The 27,253-nt window shown below is 31.9% G+C and overlaps 1 protein-coding gene across 1 annotated transcript; it reads left to right on the top strand.

The window, feature by feature from the left end:
* The first annotated feature begins 271 nt into the window (after positions 1–271).
* LOC109812494 (uncharacterized) lies at positions 272–11,042 on the top strand. Its single transcript, XM_083071295.1, has 11 exons — positions 272–977; positions 3,716–3,975; positions 6,401–6,455; positions 6,590–6,653; positions 6,787–6,832; positions 6,934–7,032; positions 7,600–7,668; positions 7,760–7,916; positions 8,413–8,528; positions 8,886–9,840; positions 9,925–11,042. The coding sequence occupies exons 1-11, from the start codon at positions 974–976 to the stop codon at positions 10,152–10,154; spliced, it is 2,055 nt and encodes a 684-aa protein (XP_082927421.1). The 5' UTR covers positions 272–973; the 3' UTR covers positions 10,155–11,042.
* The last annotated feature ends 16,211 nt before the right edge of the window (positions 11,043–27,253 follow it).

Genomic DNA, 27,253 nt, shown 5'->3' with positions numbered 1-27,253 from the left:
TTATATAAATCATATCAATACATTTATATTGAATGGGAAAATAATTCGATTCATTTTCTAATCGTTATTTCACAAGACATTAGTAGAAAAATAAAAATATCCTCACCAAATATATATATATATATATATATATATATATATATATATATATTATGTTAAATGATAAGTGATGGATATTTTATAACAGAGTAATATTAGTTGCTAAATTATGTTGCTGGCTAATTTATGAATTTTTTGAGTGGTCAAAACTTGTCCATTAGAGCTAAAACATATGTTTTGTTGGTAAAATTTAGTTTTTGTTGATATAGAGTGAATCACTTTACCTAGAATGCAAAAAAAATGAAACAATTATTTATTTACAATTTATAAATACCATTTTCATGTCTTGCTAAGCTGTGATGTGAGATCTTGACTTTCTAATGATCAAACAAAACGTCTTATATGTTCAATATTCTTTTTATTAAATTCATTTAATTTTAATCTTTAACTTTGTCACCTAAAGAAACACAGACAAAGGCATTAAAAGTGGAGCGGATTTCAAGCAATTTTTGTGCTTATAACTTAAATGTAAAAGTTTTTGACTTTATTTAATGGAGACTCTAATCTAGACAACTATTGTCAAATGTACGTTACAATTATTATTGACCTGCCACTGCCAGTGATACCAATTTCTAGTAATTTTAATCACTTAGGAACCATTTTTTTTTTTTTGTTAATCTCAAGACATATATATTATCGGTTGAATATTGTAAAGTTCTTCTCTGTTGAGCAAAATAGACATTGAATCTTGAAAAATTTTGAGCTTAAGAAGTTTCTTGTTCTTACGGCCTTTGATTAGTGACACCGGTTAACTTCTTACTTTTTTCCTTTCTTTTGTTACTTGGAAATTAATGTTATGTTTGTTTATGGCGTACTGACTATGCTTTCTTGTTCTATTTTTTTTAACTAGGTTGATGCTGTACTGTTTGTCTATATGGGTATGTTTTTAACATGATTTGGCCAATTTTTCATTCAAGATTTACTTTGTATATATATAATTCTGCTTGTTCAATTTATTTTATTAGCACTTATCATAGCTATTTTTTAACTCTTGCCAAACATGATGCTATTTTTCCTTTTCTTCCCATTTTGCCTCCTGACATGATCTACATTCATGATTAATTTGACTTATTTGTTACATCAACATACCTTCAAACATCATTCATTTCATAAAAAGAATATATCTTTTTTTTTTTAATATCCTTGACGATTAGGTTTAATTGATTTCTCACTTTGCCTCTTTTCAAGATTTTCATTCGGACCTTACTTTGATTAACATGAATACCTTCAAACCTTAACCCTCTTACAATTCACACATCTTACCTTCCATATCTTTCAATGACTTTAATTAAAATGTTGCAATTATCATTTTTTATATTGGTCATAAAATTTCCGAATTTTCTTTTAGTCTAAGGTCATAACTTGTATTTTACCAATTTATAAAACTAAAAATGAGTCAAATTAGGTTGAATCTAACTTAACTCCACTTGAGATCCATGCATTGAGACTTGATTCAATTAGAATTTGACTTGGCTTGTATATAAATGAAAATTTTCAATTCTAATTGAATTCAACTTAATATGTGAACTCTAATAATATAAACCTAACAAAAAATACATGAATCAAATAATATTTGAGTATCATCATTCAAAATTGTGAGTGAACAACAATATTTCCTCATGTTTATAAAGTGGAAAGCACAATTAAAGACTCTTTAGCTAATCTAATACATGATTTACCTCTTGATATTTAGATCCTTTAATTCCTCTCCTCCCCTAAGGTTTCTTTGCACTACATCAAAATTAATTTTTTGTGGTAATTAATTTATTATTTAGTGGCCATATAAATGATCATTATTTTTTTAACCAGCATTTAAATAATGGCTGGTGTATCCAGTGTCACTAATACTATTACCAGCATTTATATAAAATGCTGGTAAAGATCTACTAAATTGTCAAAAAAAAAAATTTTAGTGGCAATTCTAGTAGTCATTTTAAAGGTTATTAAAAGTTATTTTTTTCAATTTTTTCCTTTACTTTAAATAATTTATTCCTATAATTTCCTTTTCTAAATTCATAACTTATATACTTTTTTTTATCTCTACTCGATGTGGGATTTGTAAGATGAGGATTGTCTTTTACTTATATATTTTAATTTATTTTTTTAATTGCCTTGTCTCTTAAGAAATGTGAGATTTATAAGGTAAAAGTTGCTCTCTAATTGTTTTATAATACTATTGAATTTGGTAATAATGGGTGATTTGATACCAATTTAGAATAGTGAATTAGGAGTCAACCCTATAAAATGAACCTGTAAGGTGATAGTTATTACTCACTTATATATTAATTATCTTATCTCTAATTGATGTGGGACTTATGTTTCTTCTAATAAATAATTGTCGTTAATAGTTAACTTTAGTGTAATATAAATATATTTTTAGTGGCTATTATATATTAGCCATTAATATTTTTATATATGACGGCAATTAAATTATTGTCATTAAATAATTATCGTTAATAACAAATTTTGTTATAGTGTTGTTATGCAAATAGAATGTTATGGGTTGTTTACGTTCACGCCTGTTCATCCTTAGCTTTTTGTTCTTCAGCCTTTATGCTCTCCCTATTACAAAATAAAATGAAATTCTAACACAAGAGAAAAATATAAGGAGGGTAATTGACAAAATAAAAAAGTATTATAGTACTCTGAAAAATATATATGAAATTATAGGTGAAAAAAATGTAATTCATCTTATTTTTATTAATACAATTTTCTTTATATGTTTAAATTTAGATAAGTTATATTCCTTTTTTTTATTATTTCTTTAGAGAGAGAAATCATTCAATTGTTTCATTTTTTTTATTCTAGTAAACATAAGACTTTGTTGGTTTTTGTTTGGTTTATATTCTAAAAAAAGTACATTGCAGAGTTTTTTTTCTAAAAAATAAAAAAGATACTTGATGCATCTTTAAGTTTTTTTTCCGCTTATTTTATATGCACATCAAAGATAAGTAATGCATTTTGTTGACCTCTCATGAGTAAAATGTAATCTTTAATGTGACTTTATTGTGAGCGTATAGTGATGTTTATGGGTACAAAATTGATAATATAACACATTTTATGTCATTTGCATCTCATTTATGCACATTATTCTACAATATAACACACTATGTAAGTTAAAAAATATACATTTTGTTTAAATATTTTTTTTATCTATTAAAATTCAACTAATTTAACTTTTAATTTTCATAATTCTTTCATTCGATTAGTAATTTTATCGAAATATATGAATAATGACATAAGAACACATCTATTATCTTTTCTCTATTTATTCCCATATTTTATCATATTATTTATCATACTTAAATTTTGTTCTTCTATCTTTTTGTCTATGTTAAATAACAGAGGTTGTACATGGATTATTTTCTTATTGAATACATGTTTCTTGCCTCTATTATTAATTCTAATCATTTAAGTGATGATATGACATGAAATTATTGAAACATTACATAACGTGATCATATCATGTCATTTCTTAATAGACCAAAATTAACGACCGAAACTTTATGTCAAAATTGACTAAATTTTCAAGAGAAGACATATTTAAGTCAATGATGTAAATAGAAGTACAATATAGAGTGTAGTTTCACAAATGCATGTCTTGATATACATATAGGGGATAGAAGAAAACGAATGAAACTTGAAGATGAAATCGACAGAAGAAGGAGTAGAAGAATTGTTGCTTTGGAAGAGAAGAAGCAGCAGGAAAGAGAGAGGAATAACAACTCAATCAACCATGACATCAGAAACAAAGGAAAAGGCAAGGCAACAATGGAGGTATGTGATGACTTGATTGATTCTAATGAAGATGAGGATGGTCCAACCAAGAAGGGAGGCAAGAACAAAGAACTTTATCAACTCATATCTTCAATCAAGGTGTGTCTACATAATTATTGATGTCACTTCTTGAATGCAAATCCATATATTTTTTATGAATAAATGCATACTTGGTTTCTTTACTTTTGTTGATTATTTCACTAACTTCATAGCATTTATAATTGTTAAACTCACTCATATTCACTACAATAAATGTTACATATAGTGATATACAAAAAGTGTCACTATAAATATAATATATGTAATATAGCTACACACAATTTTAATGTTGATTTTGAATAAGATTTAACAACATATTTTGTGTGTCACTGTAGCTTATACCCACACTTTTTAACAATATACCAACATATATTATATTTATTATGTAGGTAAAAGTAGTTTTTAGTGACACTTATTGTGTCACTATAGGATGTGTGTCACTATATGACAATTTCCTTGTAGTGATTGCTAGAAACAATATAATGTGAGTTGCGCCCGGAGTATAGTTTACTAATGTCAAAATTTTAGTTGCATGAATTGATGTAGGTACATCAATATTCTATTGTCCATGTAAGATGTTTTTGGAAATACATATGTAGTTTATGCATGGTTTAGTGTAGATAGTCAATGACATGTTTTGGTTTTTCTAAAAATATCATTGATGAAATACTGTGTCTCACTTTTCTTTTTTTTTTTAAGGGGATGTGTCTCACTTAAATCACATATATATATATATATATATATATATATATATATATATATATGTATATGTATGTATGTATGTGAAAGAATTTGCAAATTCAAGATATAATTCTTCTTAAAAAAAAGACAAAAACAAGTAGATGACTCTTTGTGAAATTATGTTTCATTTTATGAAAGATGACGATATATTAATTATTTTAATGAAATTTATTGATATAATCAATTAGATAATAAGTGAAATTTAAAACAAATTTTGAGATAAATTTTTCTTTAAATAAAAAAGGTATATGTCAAACTTTTTTATACCGACATATAATATCTTTTTGTCAATATATATGACTTTTTATTTTTAAAAATTAATAACAAATACTTTTTTTTTTAAAACTTAAAACTTAAACTTTAGTTATCTTTATCTTATTTTGAGCTTTTTTTTTAGAACCTATAAGATATATTATGATAAGTAATTCATTCCTATAAAGACAAAAAAAATACATAATCTATAAGATATCTTTATCTTATCTTTATCTTATTTTGAGGGTTTAGGGTTGAGGGTTTAGGGTTTAGGGTTTAGGGTTTAGGGTTTAGGGTTTAGGGTTTAGGGTTTAGGGTTTAGGGTTTAGGGTTTAGGGTTTAGGGTTTAGGGTTTTTTGGGCCTTAACCCTCACGTTTTTTCTTTTGGGGCTTAACCCTCACGTTTTTTCTTTTGGGGCTTAACCCTCACGTTTTTTCTTTTGGTCATTACCTCAAAGGCCTTTATTAATGAAGTATGTTTATGTTTAGGATTTAGGGTTTAGGGTTTTTTGGGCCTTAACCCTCACGTTTTTTCTTTTGGGCCTTAACCCTCACGTTTTTTCTTTTGGTCATTACCTCAAAGGCCTCTATTAATGAAGTATGTTTATGTTTAGGGTTTAGGGTTTAGGGTTTTTTGGGCCTTAACCCTCACGTTTTTTCTTTTGGGCCTTAACCCTCACGTTTTTTCTTTTGGTCATTACCTCAAAGGCCTCTATTAATGAAGTATGTTTATGTTTAGGGTTTAGGGTTTAGGGTTTTTTGGGCCTTAACCCTCACGTTTTTTCTTTTGGGCCTTAACCCTCACGTTTTTTCTTTTGGTCATTACCTCAAAGGCCTCTATTAATGAAGTATGTTTATGTTTAGGGTTTAGGGTTTAGGGTTTTTTGGGCCTTAACCCTCACGTTTTTTCTTTTGGGCCTTAACGCTCACGTTTTTTCTTTCGGTCATTACCTCAAAGGCCTCTATTAATGAAGTATGTTTATGTTTAGGGTTTAGGGTTTAGGGTTTTTTGGGCCTTAACCCTCACGTTTTTTCTTTTGGGCCTTAACCCTCACGTTTTTTCTTTCGGTCATTACCTCAAAGGCCTCTATTAATGAAGTATGTTTATGTTTAGGGTTTAGGGTTTAGGGTTTTTTGGGCCTTAACCCTCACGTTTTTTCTTTTGGGCCTTAACGCTCACGTTTTTTCTTTCGGTCATTACCTCAAAGGCCTCTATTAATGAAGTATGTTTATGTTTAGGGTTTAGGGTTTAGGGTTTTTTGGGCCTTAACCCTCACGTTTTTTCTTTTGGGCCTTAACCCTCACGTTTTTTCTTTCGGTCATTACCTCAAAGGCCTCTATTAATGAAGTATGTTTTTGTTATATAAGTTGTTATTAGTTATTTTATTTTATCGATGTGGAACTTGTTTGTATCTCAACAGTTTGGAGTCTGTCACTTGTATGGTTACTATGTATTTCCTTTCCTTATTCACTTTTTTCTGCCATTTCAAAGTCAATACAGGAACTAGGAAGACAATCTCGGAATGCAAGTGCTTCAGGAACAAATGGTATGCTCATAACCATCTCAAGCAAACACGTGAAGATTATGCAATTTCACTCTTGAACGCTTATAAGCCATTACATGTGATTTTCCCTGAGTGTAGTGATCATCATAACTGTTTTTGTACTTTTTCACTTGCAGTCTCATCTCTGAATGGTATGCCATTAAAGAACATCGTTGAAATTATCATTGATTTTCTACAAAGGTGAAAACCATAGCTTATGATTGCTTTCAACTTTCAAGTGTCTAGAAATGGATGAAATATATAATGTTCTATTACAAAGATTCACTCGAATCTGTCCATATATAATTAATTATAAAGTCAATTAAATTTCCAGGAAAGACCCCGATGAACTATTTGCTGAACCAATTAATCCTGATGTGGTTAGTTATTTACCCTTAATTTGAAGATTTAATTAATTACTTTTTGTCCGTTAGATCATTGAGTTTTGTTAGTTATGTTGAATAATTGCTATGAATTAAAGGTGGAGCATTACTATGAAATTGTGAAGCAGCCAATGGATTTCGGTACCATGAGGGCCAAAATTTTTGAGGGCATGTATACAAACATTGAACTGTTCAAGGTTTGAAAATCATCATACTTTATTATTTTTCAGATATACTTTGTATTAGATCTGCACATTGATGAAGAGAGATTTAATTGATATGCATAGTGTTTGCTGAACGACATCAATTGTCTTGTAACGAGAATTTTGATAAGTCAGGTTACAAGATGTTTAAATTAAGTAAAAAAAATTATACCATAACTATTCGATATAATTTTTAGTCTAATAATAAGCACTCAATCCAACATGTAATGTCATAATAAAAATAATAATAATTAATACCTAGAAAAGTATAAAAATGTATAATATCTAAAACAAAGGAATATTATCTAAAACAACAATGTGTGTAATGTTTTGACATGAGTTTTAATCATTTTGTAATTTCTGTTGCAGTTTTGCAGTAATGTTTTTTACATGAGTTTTAATTATTTTGATGAGAAGCATTTGTATTATTTGGTTTTGTTTCTCCCTGTCTAACCACTTACACATTGTACTTGAATTGACTACAAGTCTACAACTAGTTAAGTTATGAAACACTTTCCCTAATGCCAAACTGATGTTTGATTCTATTTCAATTATGTACAGCGTGATGTCTTTCTGATATGCTCCAATGCAATGAATGCTACTCCAGAAAACTCAAAATATCACCAAGTGGTATGACCAAGTAAAATAGAAAGCATTAAGCTATTCAAACTTGTTCACCGTAAAATCTTGAATAAGTTTTGTTTAACATAATTTGTTTCAGGCTGAAGATATAAGTAAGTATGCTAAGTGGATTTTTGAGGCTCTAAGTGCTGACCCTGAACATTTTGAATTGGAATTTTCCCTCAACAAGAAAAGCTCTTGTAGAAAGCCACAAAGTGAAAGGAGAACCTCACGGAAGGTTTCTTCTAAACCTGCTGGTATGGAAACCTGTTCCTCATTTAATAACCTTCATGTAATCTCAACCATTATCTTATGTGCCTCCATCTTAGAAAAACTTATTGCTTGCCTTGGCCTTTCACAATATTTAAAAAACAAATGATAATATTTAATAGGAGGAGGATCCAGTGATATCCTTTGTTGTGGTAACAAACGTGTAACCAATTTCACTCATTGGGTAAGAAAGTTAACCATTGTCTATTGATATTCTAATACATTCATGTTTTGTTATGTATGTTCAGGTAATATTAATAGTTGACTTTTTCATCAACAATTGAATTTATTTACTATATCTTCTAAAGTGAATTACTCATTTTAGAGGTGACGGATCCGATTTGTATATGTTAATTAAAGCATGACTCCTGAATAATTAGAAAATAAAAACTATTTTAACTTGAGATTCATTCTCTTTTTTGTTTGTTTGTTTGAATGAGTAAGAGACTAAGAGCAACTAATTGTATTTTCCTTTTAATACAGGGAGAACAAATTCTAGTTCTGTTACTGTACCTGAAACAGAAAAGAGGGACATGCATTTGCCTCCAAGTAAGCCAATGTTTTCCGAAGTCCTATATGCTAACAAGCCTATCATTCAAGTAAGTTCTGTTTTTCTCCAAAACAATTACATTAGTTGGTGATCATAAACAATCATACAACCTGAAAAATGAAAATAAATGAATAATAATTGGGAAGAATGTAACGCACGTACATAGGATATGTAATAAAGTAGTAAGTACATCATATGGTGTCACATTTGCACGTGAAACTTCCTAACTAGTGTATCCTACACTCATGTACATAAGTTTCATTTGATGACGACTTTAAATTTGAAAAAAAATGATAGTCCATTCTTAATTAATTCCTTATGCGGCATCCACATAACAATTCAACTCCAACTCCTTCCATGTAATCTAATGGACTAATACCATTCATAATGTATGTTGGTAATGCAGTTGAACACAAATCCAATCAAGTACAAAGAAAGTCTACTGCGGTTTGTGGAGGATTTGGGACCAATAGCTCAAAGGGTTGCAGCCAAAAAACTAGAAGCACTCAAGGATCAGCAACTTTGCAATGATGAAAATGTTTCAGGCACTCAGATTATTCATCAGCCAACTCCACAAACACCAACACAAGAAGACACTTTCAATGCTCAGACACTTGCTCTTGCCCTTCCCTTTCTCAATAGGCCACTCACTATTCCTGGTTCTGCAGCTCAGGAAAACAGAAATTTCTACACCACTAATGCTGGCAGTGTTAACAGCTGGAATGCTTGTTCGGCTGCGCTTTTGAGCAGCTTGCTTTTAAAAAATGACAAAGGAGGAAGTCCTAGTGGAATTGAGAGCTCTAATACAAGAGGAACCATGAACTTTGGGGACCTCTCAAAGGACAAAATGGTTTCCCCACTTGAGAATGTGTCTTCGCTTCTTGGACCTGTTAAGGAGGTTTCTAACCAGCTAGAGTCAGGAGTTAACAAAACCAGCAACACAAGACAGTGGAATACCTCTTCTGATACACCAAACATGTTAAACACTGGAAGCTCTAGCAATGAGTTTGCCCGTGTCTATCCAACACGTGTGATTTCAAGACCAGAGCCACACATTAACCTCCAAGAACCATCTTTTGTGTCTCACTCAAGGCCAGAAAATTCAAAGTCTTGCATGCCAAGCAACAACCTCACCGAGCTATCTCTTATGCCTCAGCTAAGGCCAAAAGACACTATTAACCTCGCAGAGTTGTCTCTTGTATCTCAGCCAAGGCCAAAATACTCCATGTATGGCATGCCTAGCAATAACCTCACTGAGCTACCTCTTATGCATCAGTCATGGCAAGCAAACTCCACATCTAGCCTGAATCCCTCAAGGGTATCTTTTTTGTCTCGAACAGTGCAAGAAGACTTAATTCCTAGTAAGAACATCTCAGGCTCAACCATTTTATCTTCACTAGCTGCAAAAATTTCTAATGAGTCAAACACTTGATTGTATGGTTTAGGCACCTCACATCAGCAAAAGGACTTCCAAACAATGCAGGATTCACCATATTTCAACAATACACTCAACCAAGCTGTACCAAACACTCCACCAACAACTCATGGTTTTCCTGACATGCAAATGCAGGTAATTAGTCCACATGAACCAAAGTCAACATCATCTGAAGAAAAAGCTCCTCTACAACTTCTAAGGGATAATGATAAGCAGCCAAACTTGGCCCTTCGGCTCTAAGTATGGCAGACTACAAAGGATTCGATTCATAATACTGGTTTGTTATAATACTGCATGTGTCAGATCTTTGGTGCTCTTATGATATTGGTTTGTTAAGGTTTATGGCAGACTTAAATCCTTTGTGACTTTTGTTAAATAGATACTATCTTCTGAACCTTTGAGTAGGTTAATTTGCTTGCCTAGTTAAGATGTTTTGAATGGGAAACTATTCCTGTTTGCTTGGCCAGCAACAAGTAAAGTTTGCAGCTTTAAATTTGCTCAGCCTAACTGGTTAAAGGAACAACGTATGCAACATGTTAGATGAAATTTGCAAAAGATTTTTTTTTTCCTTGCTATAAGCTTTTTAGATTCAATAGCATGAAAGAGAAAACATCAATTCATGGAAAGTTATAATTAAAGAAATGTTATTTAAAATCATATGAGACTCGAATCAATTACGTATGAAACTTGAATCAATTACTTATTAAAAGATTGAAAAAAATTGTATTGATTTTATTTTTTTTATTTAAATCTTATTATTTATGTTACTTTTTATTAATTGTATTATTTTTTTAAAATTCATATTATCCTTGTAAAATCTTATAATATCTATTAAATTTCATATTACAAAATTTTGATTATAAAAATCTTTTAAAAAAATTTAAAAGTCATTACATACTTACAAAATCTTTTTAAAAAGTTTTAAAAATTGTTAGATTCTTTTGAAATCTTTTAAAATTTATTAAACTTTTTTCATGTTAAAACAATCAAATGATATTCCAATGCAATACACTCTTTGAGTTTAAAAAAAATTAACGTTAAGAGTTTATTTATGTACAAAATGATACTTTAAATATAAATGAAAAAATTAGTTTTGTTTTATTGATAAAATAAGCTTTCGAATTGTAAATAAAATATAATTTAAATTTTACAGCAGATTCATTTCTTGGCAACGAATATGTTTTCATTTCATTCAACTGAGTCATTTCTACTCATCACTTAACTGGGTTTTTTCTGTCGAAACCACGAAAAAATCACGCACACAACAGAATCAAAATCTTTTGTAAAAGTTATAAAAACGAATTTTAATCCATTAAATAATAATTTAATTGATTAAATTTTACGTGATAAGTAATTTTTTCGCCATTTCATCATTGTTGAACCACAAAATTTAAAGTGGTACGTCTTTTTAGTTTTTTTTTATATTTCTTTTCTCCTTAATTATTTTTAAACAAATACATTTACTTTATTATTTATCATTCCTCTCACTTAAATCTCAGTCATTTCTATCATATCAAACGAAGATTGAAGAGTAATAAGGATTAATCCGACAGTTTTTTTTATAAAAAATTTTCACTCTAATCTTTATATTAAATCCAAATTCACATCCAAATGTAGTCATTGTAATTTTGGAGCGAGCATTTTTTATACAGGAGTGATAAACTAGTTTAGCTCATTTCATTTTGGCTCGCATGGCATCTAATTTGGCAAAAATAGGTTGGTATGGGTTAATCTTGTTGGGATACAAACAAGTTTCACATCGATAAAATAAAATAAGAAATAACAACTTATATAACACAAACATACTCCAATGATTGAGAGGTCTTTTGAGTAATGACCAAAAGCAAAATCGATAAATAACAACTTATATAGCACAAACATACTTCAATGATTGAGAAACTTTTTGAGTGATGACCAAAAGCAAAACCGTAAGGACTTAGGCTCAAAGCGGACAATATCTCATCATTGGGCTCAAAGCGGACAATATCTCATCATTGTGGAGTATGTTTGTGTAATAACATTATAAAGATAACCCTCATAAAATATCCCCTCAGATAAATACCATAAACTAATCTCATCAAATTTATTAGGATAAGTGTGAACTAAGCAAAAGATGTATGTGAATTAACTAATTTTATGTAATCTTAAAATAGAATCTTTATTAACAAAGGTTTATTATGTAAGATAATATTATTTTTAATATGATTTAGTAATTCTCTCAAATATCACATATATTAGCTATATCAATAAATGTAATAAGTTTATATATATATATATATATATATATATAATTTATAACTTTTTATTATTATAAAAAACAAAGATAACAATAATTTTAAAATATAAATAAAATATACTTTAATACATAAAATTAATAAAAGTAACTTATTTTTATTATATAAAATGTTTTTAAAATCAAATATATCATGTATCCTATATACGAATAATAAAATGAGTTAACTCAATTCATTTAGACTCTTCATACTATCAACTTGTCAAAAAGGGGTCAAACTAAACTGGGCCGTCAAGTAAAAACAAATTGGATGTGTTGACTCTCCCCACCTAAGGATGAGTTGACGGATCAACCTATCAAAAAAATAAAAAATAAATAAATAAATAAAAGACAAGAAAGAAGGAAAAGAAGTTTAGATATTTATTTTATGTATCTCTTTGGCTCTTCCAACATATTTTATTTAAAAAATCTACAAAAATTAGTTAAATTAATGTATCTAAATAATAAAATAAATATCAAATTACAACATATTTGGTTTGATTTGTTGTACAACAAGTCTCAAATTTACTACATGTAACGTAGTAAGTATTTCAAAAGGCGATGGGTGATTTAGTAGCCTAGAACGGGTCGTTCCCAAACTGGAACGGGTCTTTCCAAACTATTAAATTGGCCTATAAATCCTAGACTGAAACAGGCCATTCCAAACGTGGTTGTTGTCAGTTAAATTCAACTCCAGAACAGGTCGTTCTGGTTTGGGAATGAGTTGTTCTAGACATGCTAGAACGGGGCGTTCTGGTTTTAGAACGGGCCGTTCTGCATGTGAATTTTACACATGATGAAGGAGCCTAGAACGGGCCGTTCCGGATTCGAAACGGGTCGTTCTGGCCACTCCTGACCTCTATAAATAGGCGTTGAGGAAGGGGAGAAAAGGAAAACTTAGAGAGAGGTTTTAGAGAGAAGTTTTAGAGAGAAAGACTCTAAGCCAGGAAGCTAGCTTTTGGAAGATTGAGGTTCCCAGGTTGAGCTTCGGAAGGAAATTTTGCTTCTTCTCAGCTCTTGGCAATGCTGAGCCAATCTTCAGGTTAGGGAAGCTTCATGTATTGTTTTCCTTGAAAATGGTTAAGTTGTTGGGTGCGAATTGAGTTAAAAAGTTGGGTTTTGTTGTTTGAGAGAAAAGAGATGATTGATTTAAATTAGTGGTTGCATGTAGTTGTTCTTGTGTTTTAGAAGTTGTTTATAACATAGTTAAGTTGCATGATGAAGATGAGTTGAGTAGTTGTTGGCTTAAGTTGTTCATATGTTGTGTGTTGCTAATATATGATTAAATATTTATTAATGATGTTGTTGGTGATGTTTTTGTGATGAAGATGAGATGTGAATGAGATGCATGTTGTAGTTAAGTTGTGAAGTTGTTTATTGTTGAATTATTAATAAGTCGAGATGTATAAGTTGAAGTAGTTTATAAGTTGTAAAGTTGTTAAGATGTCTATTGCTGTAAAGCTGTTAAGATGCTTATAGTTGTAAAGTTGTCTATTATCGTAAAGTTGTAAAGTTGTAAAGTTGCCTATTGTTTTAAAGTTGAAAAGTTTGGGATATATGGTGAAGATATATGTCCTATATTGAGATACATAGTACTAAGGTGATAAGTTGAAAGTTGTTTTAAAGTTGAATCCCTTAGTACTGTGTGAGTGACATGGAAATAGTCGATCCATGTCATGGTTGAATGACAAATTTGAGTACGGTATCTAGTTAGAGATGTAGTCTTTGACTAGGTACTGGAGGGTGCGTGCACGTGGTACTTGGAGGACAATGGGTGGGCTAACTCCATATGTTGATTGGTGATGCTAGCCAAGGCCGTGGTAGGCTCATACCCAAACCCTTTTGTCCTGACAGTAATACTGGACCTCCGAGTCTAAGTGGCACACCTATGCAATCGCCTATTATTGTCTATACCTGGTTCTCTTCGGAGTTCCTAACGTTGTTCTATACCTGACTTGGTTGAGATAGGTCAAACGCTGGATTCGGTAGGGTGTATGCCACCTAGACTGCTCAACCTCAGTTGTTGGAGATCTCCTAGTTGTATATGCGTGACGACGCATTAATTGATGTTGCATGGGTTGTTACATTCAAGTTGTATATAATGTTGTATGAATGAGTTTATAGTTGAGCTATGTGATTGTGTTGTGATGAGTTGTTGATCACTAGGACTAGAGGAGAAGTTTTCAAAGTTGCTCATCCCATTGTGTGGATTGAGATAATTGTGGTGCTCTGAGAGCCCAATTTGTTTAAAAACCCTCCTTGGAAAGTTGTCCCTTGGAGTGGATGATGTATTGTTCTCCTCTAGGACTTGGTTGGTCCCGTGTATGGGCAAGGTCGAGGCACACGTGTATGAAGCGACCACGGTATAGGGGTCAGGCCGAACTATACCGATTACAAGCGGCCAATTTGAATAAAGTGCAATGTGTTGAAAATGTTGTTGATAGTAGATGATATTGTATATCTAATGTCATAGATGTTGTGTTGCTTTAAGTTGCAAGTTGAAAGTAGAATTCTATTGTTGTTTATTATATGTTGATGCTATTTTTTTATGTTTATTGTTGTGAGCTTACCCTAGCGTATTTTTCCTATGTGGTTAGGACTGTGATAGATGTTGTGTTGCTTTAAGTTGCAAGTTGAAAGTAGAATTCTATTGTTGTTTATTATATGTTGATGTTATTTTTTTATGTTTATTGTTGTGAGCTTACCCTAGCGTATTTTTCCTATGTGGTTAGGACTGTGATGACCATACCTTGGTATGCGAGTAGATCAAGATTAGGTGCTCTGCTAGACTGAGTGAGCTTCTCTATGGTTGGGACTCAGGAGGAGGGCTGATGTTGTGTAAAGTTGATTGGTAGCTTTTGACTACTTAGTTGTTGTATAGAGTATTATTTCCTACTTTCAGTTATATATATTATGACACTTTTTAGTTGTGTATTCTCATTCTATATATAATTGTTTAGTAGTGAGATTTTATTTTATACTTGTACCTGAAAACTATAGACAGTATGAGACCTGACGGGTCGTTACACTACACAATAAGATAAATATGTAATTATAATAATAATAATAATAATAATAATAATAATAACAATAACAACAACAATAATAATAATAATTCTAACAAATTTATTGTACAAAAAATCTTAAATTACATATTATAAAATAAATCAAATGTATAACATGTTTTATGCACAACAAATCACATATCACTCACATAATAAATCTCGTGTGATTTATTTCAGCTTAAGTCTCAACATTAAAAATATATAAAAATAATAATAATTAAAAGAAATTAGATAAGTCAATGGGCCAATTCGTCATTTAACCTAACAAGCTAGTGGGCTAGATGGGTAGGCCAGACAAACTCACAAAAAGATACTTAATCCGATCTACTAATTTTTAACAGACCAACAAGTCAGTCTGTAAATCAAGATCAGTTTTGTCATCCTTAATCATACAAATAGACTTATTAGTATAATATATAATTATTGTACCCTAACCCAAAAGTAAACATACTAGTATGATATATAATTGTTACACCCTAAACCAAAAGAAAAATGAAAATAAATTTTCTTCTTTAAAAAATTAATAATAAAAAAATCTTCGACACAAAATGTAATAGACTAATAGTTAATAGTTTAACACTTCAACATACACAAAGCAATTATACTTCTTAAAAAAAATCCAAAATACTAATAATCTTTGATAATAATTGATAAGTCTACTAAATAACTAATAAATCATAAAACCATTTTTCTCTTACTTATGACTCGGACTCGATTACAACGTAAGTTACAAAACAAAATAAAAATAATATTTAAAAGTTAAGTGAATCGACAGACTAAGAGCAACTCCAACGGGAGTTTCTTAGCTCATCAAGCAACTCTAAGATGAGTTTCTTACCATTGGAGAAGGCTGAGCTGGCACCCAAAGTTTCTTGCAGAGGAGAGAGGATTTCTTACTCAAGCAACGGTTGCTTGAGCGAAACGAGCAAGAAGCGCGCACTCCACTAGCCTCGCGCGGTTCTCCTGCGTTCTCGGACATGGCTGCCGGAAAATCAGAGCGAGCTCCTCTTAGGCCTCCGTCTGGTGCCGCTCCGAGCCGCCGCTCATTGGAGGCGCGTCGTGGACAACGGAGGTGAACGTTCTGTCGTGGGTGGCCAGCGGAAGCGCGCTGGTGAACGTTGTGGCTGGACCAGCGTAGTGGCGGCGACGGCAGTGGCAGCGACGGTGTAGAACATGCATTTTGGAAGAAAAGGAAAGGGAAAAAGAAAAGGTGAAGAGAAGCAAATGGAAGAAGAAGAGACCGTAAAGTAAATAAGAAATAAAAATACAAATTAAAAAATTAAAAAATTAAAAAATTAATAAAAAAATAAGGAAAGATCCGTTGAGAGTTACCGTAGAATAGTCAAATTAAAAAATTAAAAAATTAAAAAATTAAAAAAATTTAAAAATTTAAAAATTTAAAAATTAATATGAAAGATCCGTGTAAGTTAACGTTACATAGCCGTTGGCAATATTTTTTTAAAAAAGAAAAAAAAGAAAAAAATCATTATAAATATGCATCAACCCAATTTAAAAAATTTGGACCTCTTTAACTCTCTTCTACTTCTTTTATCTTGCTTGTTTTGCTCTCAAAAATGGATCCTAACCAATACAATCATCAAAAAAATTTAAATTCTTTCCAAAATCAACCACCACCGACGAGTGCAAATTCTCAAATTCCTCCGCAATATGTTATGTATCCACCATCTTATTTTAGTGAAAATTCTCAAAATCCACCACCTTATTGGTCAGCACCACAATATTATATGTTTCCAACACATCCACCTAGTGGTGATTGAAACGTCTAAAATATAAAACTTATTAACCCTAATTTTACTTATTTATATTTTGTTTTGGATTAAAACACAAGTAAGTAAAAGAAAGCTATTAAACTCACATCCACTTATCTTAAAATATTTGTTAAAAATATATACAGAAATCCAAACTACTCAAATTTTACATTATTATTTTTAATATTCACCTACATCTCATTTTATTATTATAAGAGTACATACCTTACTAGTAACGTTTTATATTTGCGTCATAACCAAAAGAAATATTTACAATAATGTACATTGCTATAATCTATCTATTACCTATACCATATATACTATATCTACATATCGGGCTGATATAAGTTTACTATAGGGTTGACATGATTGACTGGAGGAAGATAAAAAGTAACTACTAGCTGGCCATCTATAACTACGGGATGTTGCTGCGTTGGTGAAAAAAATAAAAAGATGACAATCCTATTCCTTGAAATGTCACCGCGTTGGCAGCTGCGTCCATAGCCCAACTAGTACCTGGAAAGACTGCAGTGATAACGGTAGAAAAAGGGCCAGGAAGAATTGGCAGATCCATCTATTATTATATATTAAATTTTTCACAAACAAGAAATAGGGAGTGAGAACAATTATTAAATAAATATAATTAATTAAATAAAGAACAAGATTATATATAATAACATAAAAATTAAATATTAAAATTTGAATCATTTAATAGTGACTAGTCAGGATAAATGAGCATTATTGTAGTATCAACCAAATGTCAACAGAATATTTTATCATGAAAGATTACTCATTTAAATCCCCAAGGTCAAACCTCCAGCTATAAATAAATTCAAATTTTATCTTCTATGGCCATAGAGCAATATTTATTTTTAAAACGAGTCAAAGACATTTTAACAAAATTATATTATAATTAATTATAAAAATAATAACGCTAAATAAATTTGAGAATTTATTATTAATTAAACTTTAATTAAATGACATATACGTAAATAAAATATATTAAGAGCACCAATTAATTAAATAACAATGTTAATTATTATAGAATAATTAAACAATATAAAATATGAACATATTAATAATTATTATGAATAACAATAAGCATAGAATAAGCAAATAAATGAGGTTAGGGGCACCTCACTAGATAAAAATAACAAAAATAAATAGACATAAAAGTATATCAAATTAAAGAGATAAAGTTCTCCTCCCCCTTACCTTGAAATGCACACTTATTGGAATTTTATTCTGCTGCGATCTCCACTATTTTCTCTCGTTCTCTCTTCTCTCTTTTGTTACCAAGTCCGTTACTTCGTGTCTCTTACACAGTGAAATTGAAGCTTATTTATAGATGAATGAGGCAGTGAAATTGAAGCCTATTTATAGATGAATAAAACTCACTAAGTTCATGAATTACGGATAGCATTCTTATCCCGTAATAATTTTATGTACTTGAATGCTTATCCCTGCTCACAATAAATTCTACACGTAGTTGCTTACGTATTTTTACTACCTGAATGCTGACGCATATGCTGATTAGTTAGCTTTTTGCCACGTATTATGTATCTGCTTGCAACGCACACACACACACACACACACACACACACACACACACAGATATATATATATATATATATATATATATATATATATATATATATTATCTGTTATTGCCACGTAACTGCATATATATAGATATCCGTTGTTGCTACTGTATATTTCCTGTTTTCTAATTCTAATCTGTAGATATCCACTGTTGCTACTGTTTCCTAATTTTAATTACATGTCCTATTTCCTAATTTTTATTATTCATATAAAAATTGGGTGAATTCTCTGAAGGACCACTTTCACAAGTGGTCCATGGGTGCATCATCAATTTTCACCCTTAGATGCATCTAAACTAGTAGACCATAATACACCTTACCACACTGGATCTAAATTTTCGATTTTTTTACTGATTTTTTTTTTAAATTACCCAAAAAAAAAAAACACGTGGCAACAGACGCAGCTGCTACTGACACTTGGAACGGGCCGTTCTGAAATCAGAACGGGCCGTTCCAAATGAATAAATAACACATAAATATTGGACCAGAACGGGCCGTTCCAGATGACAAAAAAACACATGACGAATGGAACGGAACGGCCCGTTCCAACATCAGAACGGCCCGTTCCGAATTCAAAAATGACACATCAATAATTAAATCAGAACAGGCCGTTCTGAAAACGGAACGGTCCGTTCTAACTACAAATTTGTCACACGAATTTTTTAAAGCAAAATAATATATTTTTTTTCCATTCTACTAAATTACATCTACACCCTAAGCCCTAAACCCAAAAAATCTTATACTAAGGTCCATAATACAAAACCAAACAATATAAACTCTTGTACTACCAAATATATAAGAAAAGTGGTCATCCACTAAGGCTCATAATACAAGACCAAACATTATAAACTCCTATACTACCAAATATATGAGAAAGGCGGTCATCCATGTAAAGTCCAAGTAAAGAGAACCTTAGACCCACCAAACCCATTGGGCTCACTAAGCTCAGAAGTAAACAAAAGCCCAAAGGCCCACAAAGCCCAAAACTAGGCCCAATAAGCTTAAAACCCAAAAAGTCTTATACTAAGACCCATAATACAAGACCAAACATTATAAACTCTTATACTACCAAATATATGAGAAAGGTGGTCATCCATGTAAAGCCCAAGTAAAGAGAACCTTAGGCCCACCAAACTCATTGGGCTCACTAAGCTCAAAAGTAAACAAAAGCCCAAAGGCCCATAAAGCCCAAAACTAGGCCCAAAAAGCTTAAAATCCAAAAAGTCTTATACTAAGACCCATAATACAAGACCAAACAATATAAATTCCTATACTACCAAATATATGAGAAAGGTGGTCATCTATATAAAGCCTAAGTAAAGAGAACCTTAGGCCCGCCAAATCCATTAGGCTCACTAAGCTCAGAAGTAATCAAAAGTCCAAAGGCCCATGAAGCCCAAAACTAGGCCCAATAAGCTTAAAACCCAAAAAGTCTTATACTAAGGCCCATAATACAAGACCAAAACAAAAGCCCAAAGGTCCATGAAGTACAAAACTAGGTTAGTGAGCCCAATGGGTTTGGTGGGCCAAAGGTTCTCTTTACTTGGGCTTTACATAGATGACCACCTTTCTCATATATTTGGCAGTATAGGAGTTTATATTGTTTGGTCTTGTATTATGGGCCTTAGTATAAGACTTTTTGAGTTTTATGCTTATTGGGCCTAGTTTTGGGCTTCATGGGCCTTTGGACTTTTGATTGCTTTTGAGCTTAGTGAGCCCAATGGGTTTGATGGGCCTAAGGTTCTCTTTACTTGGGCTTTACATAGATGACCACCTTTCTCATATATTTGGTAGTATAGGAGTTTATATTGTTTGGTCCTGTATTATGGGCCTTAGTATAAGACTTTTTGGATTTTAAGCTTATTGGGCCTAGTTTTGGGCTTCATGGGCCTTTGAACTTTTGATTGCTTTTGAGCTTAATGAGCCCAATGGGTTTGATGGGCCTAAGGTTCTCTTTACTTGGGCTTTACATAGATGACCACCTTTCTCATATATTTGGTAGTATAGGAGTTTATATTATTTGGTCTTGTATTATGGGCCTTAGTATAAGACTTTTTGGGTTTTAAGCTTATTGGGCCTAGTTTTGGGCTTCATGGGCCTTTGGACTTTTAATTGCTTTTGAGCTTAGTGAGCCCAATGGGCTTGATGGGCCTAAAGTTCTCTTTACTTGGATTTTACATAGATGACCACCTTTCTCATATATTTGGTAGTATAGGAGTTTATATTGCTTGGTCTTGTATTATGGGCCTTAGTATATGACTTTTTGGGTTTTAAGCTTATTGGACCTAGTTTTGGGCTTCATGGGCCTTTGAGCTTTTGATTGCTTATGAGCTTAGTGAGCCCAATGAGTTTGGTGGGCCTAAGGTTCTCTTTACTTGGTCTTTAGTATAAGAGTTTATATTGTTTGGTCTTGTATTATGGACCTAAGTATAAGACTTTTTGGGTTTTAAGCTTGTTGGGCCTAGCTTTGGGCTTCATGGGCCTTTAGACTTTTGATTGCTTTTGAGCTTAGTGAGCCTAATGGGTTTGATGGGCATAAGGTTCTCTTTACTTGGACTTTACATAGATGACCACCTTTCTCATATATTTGGTAGTATAGGAGTTTATATTGTTTGGTCTTGTATTATGGGCCTTAGTATAAGACTTTTTGGATTTTAAGCTTATTGGGCCTAGTTTTGGGCTTCATGGGCCTTTGGACTTTTGATTGCTTTTGAGCTTAATGAGCCCAATGGGTTTAATGGGCCTAAGGTTCTCTTTACTTGGGCTTTACATAGATGACCACCTTTCTCATATATTTGGTAGTATAGGAGTTTATATTGTTTGGTCTTGTATTATGGGCCTTTGTATATGACTTTTTGGGTTTTAAGCTTATTGGACCTAGTTTTGGGCTTCATGGGCCTTTGAGCTTTTGACTGCTTCTGAGCTTAGTGAGCCCAATGAGTTTGGTGGGCCTAAGGTTCTCTTTACTTGGTCTTTAGTATAGGAGTTTATATTGTTTGGTCTTGTATTATGGACCTAAGTATAAGACTTTTTGGGTTTTAAGCTTGTTGGGCCTAGCTTTGGGCTTCATGGGCCTTTAGACTTTTGATTGCTTTTGAGCTTAGTGAGCCTAATGGGTTTGATGGGCATAAGGTTCTCTTTACTTGGACTTTACATAGATGACCACCTTTCTCATATATTTGGTAGTATAGGAGTTTATATTGTTTGGTCTTGTATTATGGGCCTTAGTATAAGACTTTTTGGGTTTTAAGTTTATTAGGCCTAGTTTTGGCCTTTATTCATAAGATGTTTGATGTCATTGAGGAAGGGCCTTCATATCTCGCTCAATTGAAAAACTATACTTAAATTTTAAATGTGATTTAGTAGAATGAAAAAAAAAAAAAAATATGTAGCCAGAACGGGCCGTTCCGAATTCAGAACGGCCCGTTCTGGTTTAAGTAATCATATGTTATTTTTAAATCTAGAACGGGCCGTTCAGATTCAGAACGGCCCGTTCTGGTGTAGTTTATCACGTGTTTTTTTTTCTTCTAGAACGGCCCGTTCTGGTGCATTATTCCTGTGTTATTTTTTCATCTAGAACAGGCCGTTCTGGTTTCAGAACGGCCCGTTCTGGAAGTGACAGCTGCTGCGTCAGTCATCGTAATACGTGTTTTTTTTTTTAAGGTAATTTAAAAAAAAAAATTCAGTAAAATATTCATAAATTTTATCCAGTGTGTGAAGGTGTACAATATATCTTCTCACTAAATCACAATCTGAACCATTCATTATTTTTAATATTATATCTATGGTGATTTTAAATGCACCATCCATGGACCACTTGTCCAACTTCTCCATCATAGACATCACCTAAAAATTGTTATATTTCCTGTTTTCTAATTCTAATCTGTAGATATCCACTGTTGCTACTGTTTCCTAATTTTAATTACATGTCCTATTTCCTAATTTTTATTATTCATATAAAATTTATAAGTCCATAATAAGATTTGAACCCAGGACCCAATGCCTGTAGTCCTTAAACATATTTAGTTAAACCACTAAACCATTTTATTTTGTATGTCTATAATATCACGCAAATTTATAATAATCTATTTTTCGTAGATAATATTTATAATATAATTAGATAACATACATACACACATATATATATAAGATTTAATAAAACGCTAGTATTTAATTATACTAAAATTTAAGAATTTGATTTAAAAATAATAAAATTATAAATATTAAGTAATTCTATTTTATTAGTAAAATCATGACAATTATATAATTAGGAATAAATATTTTAAAATTTTGTTTCACTAAACATGTTATAATAAAATTTGTGGATATATAGTGAAAATATTATACTTATTCTCTTATATATATATATATATATATATATATATATATATATATATTATCATAACTAAAATTTTCAATATACTTAATAATAATGTTGAGAATATTATTATCTAAAAACATTAGGCTGTTACAATTCTCCCCTACTTACAGAAATTTCGTCCTCGAAATTTTTATTGCTTAAAAATAAATAAGGATAGTTTTCCCTGATTTTTTCTTCCAGTTCCCAAGTAGCATCTCCAGTAACATCATCCCAGATGACCTTTACTAGTGAAATCTGTTTGCCTCTCAACTGCTTGATTTTCCTGTCTGCGATCTGTACAGGCATTGTTTCAAATGTAAGGTTATCCTTTAACTGTACTGTATCAGGCATTATTACATGAGATGGATCAGAGATATATTTTCTTAATTGAGACACATGAAAAACATTGTGAAGATTAGAAAGAAAAGGAGGTAGAGAAATTTGGTAGGCAACAGGACCTATTTTTCTGAGGATTTGATAAGGACCAATAAATCGAGGTGTGAGTTTCTTTGATTTCATTACCCTACCTATTCCAGTTGTTGGTGTAACTTTCAAAAATACATGATCACCTTCCTGAAATTCAAGAGGTCGTCTTCTTTTATCAGCATAACTTTTCTGTCTGCTTTGAGTTGTTCTCAATTTTTCTCGAATCATTTTGATTTTTCCCGTGGTTTGTTGCACCAATTCAGGGCCCAAGATTAAATTTTCTCCTGTTTCAAACCAACACAAAGGAGTTCTACACCGTCTCCCATATAGAGCTTCATAGGGTGCCATACCTATGCTAGAATCAAAACTGTTGTTATAAGTGAATTAAATCAAAGGCAGATACTTATCCCAACTACCTGAATCTTCAATCACACAAGCTCTCAATAAATCTTCTAAAGATTGTATGGTCCTTTCTGATTGCCCATCTGTTTGAGGATGATATGCAGAACTAAGGCGAAGCTTAGTTCCTAATGCTTGATGTAAACTTCCCCAAAATTTAGAAGTGAACTTAGGATCTCTATCAGATATTATACTAGATGGTACACCATGCAATCTTACAATTTCCCTTATGTACAGTTCAGTCAATTTTTCTAGAGAATACCTAATGTTGATGGGTAAGAAGTGAGCAGATTTTGTTAGCCTATCCACGATGACCCATATGGAATCATACTTATGAATTGTTCGTGGTAAACCAACTACAAAATCCATTGCTATACTGTCCCATTTCCATTCAGGTATATCTAAGGGTTGTAACATTCCTGCTGGCTTTTGGTGTTCTATCTTGGCCTTCTGACAAATCAAACATGTGGCCACATATTGTGTTATTTCCTTTTTCATTTTTGGCCACCAAAACATTCTCTTGAGATCCTGATACATTTTTGTTGTCCCAGGGTGTATGCTCAACTTGCTCTTATGTGCCTCACCTAAAATTATTTTCTTAATTTCAGAATCATTAGGCACACATATCCTATCGTTAAATCTCAAAATTCCTCTTTGATCTATATTAAACTTTTCACCATCTTTCTGACCTAATAACTTCTTTTTCTTTTGGATGAATTTATCAACTACCTGAGCCTCACCAATTTGTCCATGTAAGTCACTAGCAATCTGAACCGCATGCAATTGTATTCTATCCTGACTTACTGTAGTTAATAAATTCATATCTCTAAATTTTTCTATCAATTTTCTCTCATGAATCATTAATGAAGAGATGTGTAAAGATTTTCTACTTGTGCATCAGCCACAACATTGGCTTTCCCTGGATGGTAATGTAATTCAAAATCATAATCTTTCAAAAATTCCATCCACCTTCTTTGTCTCATGTTCAGTTCCTTTTGATCAAACAAATATTTTAAACTCTTATGATCACTAAAAACATCAAACTTACCACCATATACATAATGTCTCCATATTTTGAGTGCAAAAACAATAGCAGCTAGTTCTAGATCATGAGTTGGATAATTCTTTTCATGAGCTCTCAATTGTCTAGAAGCATATGCTACTACCCTTCTATCTTGCATAAGAACACACCCTAATCCCATTTTTGAGGCATCACAAAATATGACAAATTGTCCATTCGGATTAGGTAAGGCTAAAACTGGTGCAGTGGTTAATCTTTTCTTAAGCTCTTGAAAACTATTCTCACATTTTTCTGTCCACTCAAAAGGTTGTCATTTCTTAGTGAGTTGAGTTAGAGGCATAGCTATTTTAGAAAATCCCTCAATGAATCTCCTATAATATCCTGCCAACCCTAAGAAACTACGAATTTCTGTTATTGTCTTTGGAGGTTCCCATAGTAGAACTGCTTCTACTTTAGACGGATCCACAGACACTCCGTCTTTGGAGATCACATGACCTAAAAACTTAACCTCCTCTAACCAAAATTCACACTTAGAAAGTTTGGCATACAATTGTTTATCTTTTAGGATTTGAAGAACAGTTTGAAGGTGTTCTTCATGTTCTTCTAGAGTTCGAGAATATATGAGGATATCGTCTATAAAGACCACCACAAAATGGTCTAAATATGGACGAAAAATCCTATTCATATAATCCATGAACACTGCAGGTGCATTGGTTACTCCAAAAGGTATTACTTGATATTCATAATGACCATACCTTGTTCTAAATGCAGTTTTTTGTATGTCTTCTGCTTTTACTTTGATTTGATGATATCCTGATCTTAGATCTATCTTAGAAAACACAGTGGCTCCTCTCAATTGATCCATCAAATCATCTATCCTAGGAAGAGGGTATTTATTCTTTATGGTAAACTTATTTAATTGCCGGTAGTCCACACACAGCCTAAAGCTTCCATCTTTTTTTTTAACTAACAACACAGGAGCTCCCCAAGGTGATACACTAGGACGTATGAATTGTTTTTCAAGTAACTCTTCTAATTGTTTCTTCAGCTCTGCCAACTCAGAAGGTGACATCCTATAAGGTGCCATTGAAATTGGTCCAGTTCCAGGTATTAAATCAATCGAAAATTCAATCTCTCTGTCAGGTGGCAAACCAGGAATATCTTTAGGAAAAACTTCAGGAAAATTTTGAACAACAGCTATGTTTTTCAAGTTGACTTCCTCTTTAACTTCCATAGAAGATAAGATTAAATATCCTTGAACTTTACCCCAAGAAAACTTGCTCATTGGTTTGGATAATGAAATCGATAGATCCATAGAATTAGAAAATATGATAGACTTTTCTGCACAATTGAGAAGAACATGATTGGAAGATAACCAATCCATACCTAAAATCACATCTAATTGTGATAAAGGTAAGCAGATCAAATTTACAAGAAATTTTCTGTCACTAATAAAAATAGGACAGTCTGAACAGGCTTTATTGGCAATTACAGATTTGTTTGTAGGGGTTGAAACAATTAGATTATTTTCTAAAGAAGAAATTGGTAATTGAAGATGTTGAACACAATCATGGGAGATAATGAGTTGCGCCTGAATCATACAGTACATTTAAAGTTTTACCTTTAATGAAACATTTACCTTGTATTAGATCGTTGTTTTGAGCAGCTTCAGTTCCGGTCATGGTGTAAACTCTTCCAGTTGTAGGAGGTCTCGGTTTGGGTCCAGAGGTATTTGCGGTTACCTTTGGTTGTCCACACTCAGAAAATACATGACCAGGCTTTCCACACTTGAAACAAACAGGTCCTTTGAGATGACAGTCTTTAGTATAATGACCCTGTCCACACTTAAGACACTTAGCTTGATTATTCATGGGTCTACCGGAATTTCCTGCAAATTGAGAAGATTGGGGTTTCCATTGTGGTCGGTCATAAGGTTTTCCTTCATTATTCTTTTTCTTATTAAACTGAGGGCCAAAGGATTTTGGTCTATTATCCTTATTATAAGCAAAACCTTCTAGAAATCGACACTTGTGTATCAATGTAGGAAAATCAGAGATTTCTAATATCCCTACTGCCTTTCTTAATTCGGGTCTAAGTCCATCTTCAAATTTAATACACTTCATTCTCTCATCAGGGTGATAAAAGAAAGTAGAGTATTTTCCCAATTCCTCAAACTTAGAGGCATATTCTCCCACTGTCATGTTTCCTTGTTTTAACTGCATATATTCTATTTCTTTAGTTCTCCTAACATCATTAGGAAAGTATTTTTCAAAAAATTTAGCTCTAAATACTTCCCATGTAATAATTATTCCTCCACCTTCTAATAATCTCCTAGTACTATCCCACCAATATTATGCTTCTCCTACTAACATAAACACTGCATAGTTCACTTTTTGGTTATCGGGACAGTTCATGGCTCGAAATAT

This window comes from Cajanus cajan, chromosome 3, assembly GCF_000230855.2.
Source record: "Cajanus cajan strain Asha chromosome 3, NIPB_CcT2T_4, whole genome shotgun sequence".
NCBI classification, from domain to species: Eukaryota; Viridiplantae; Streptophyta; class Magnoliopsida; order Fabales; family Fabaceae; genus Cajanus; species Cajanus cajan.
This window is presented reverse-complemented; position numbering and strand designations above follow the sequence as displayed.

Coding starts and splice junctions, on each gene's coding strand:
- LOC109812494 (XM_083071295.1), top strand. Junction 6,456..6,589: donor AAGTGCTTCAGGAACAAATG/GTATGCTCATAA, acceptor TTTCACTTGCAG/TCTCATCTCTGAATGGTATG. Junction 6,654..6,786: donor ATCATTGATTTTCTACAAAG/GTGAAAACCATA, acceptor TTAAATTTCCAG/GAAAGACCCCGATGAACTAT.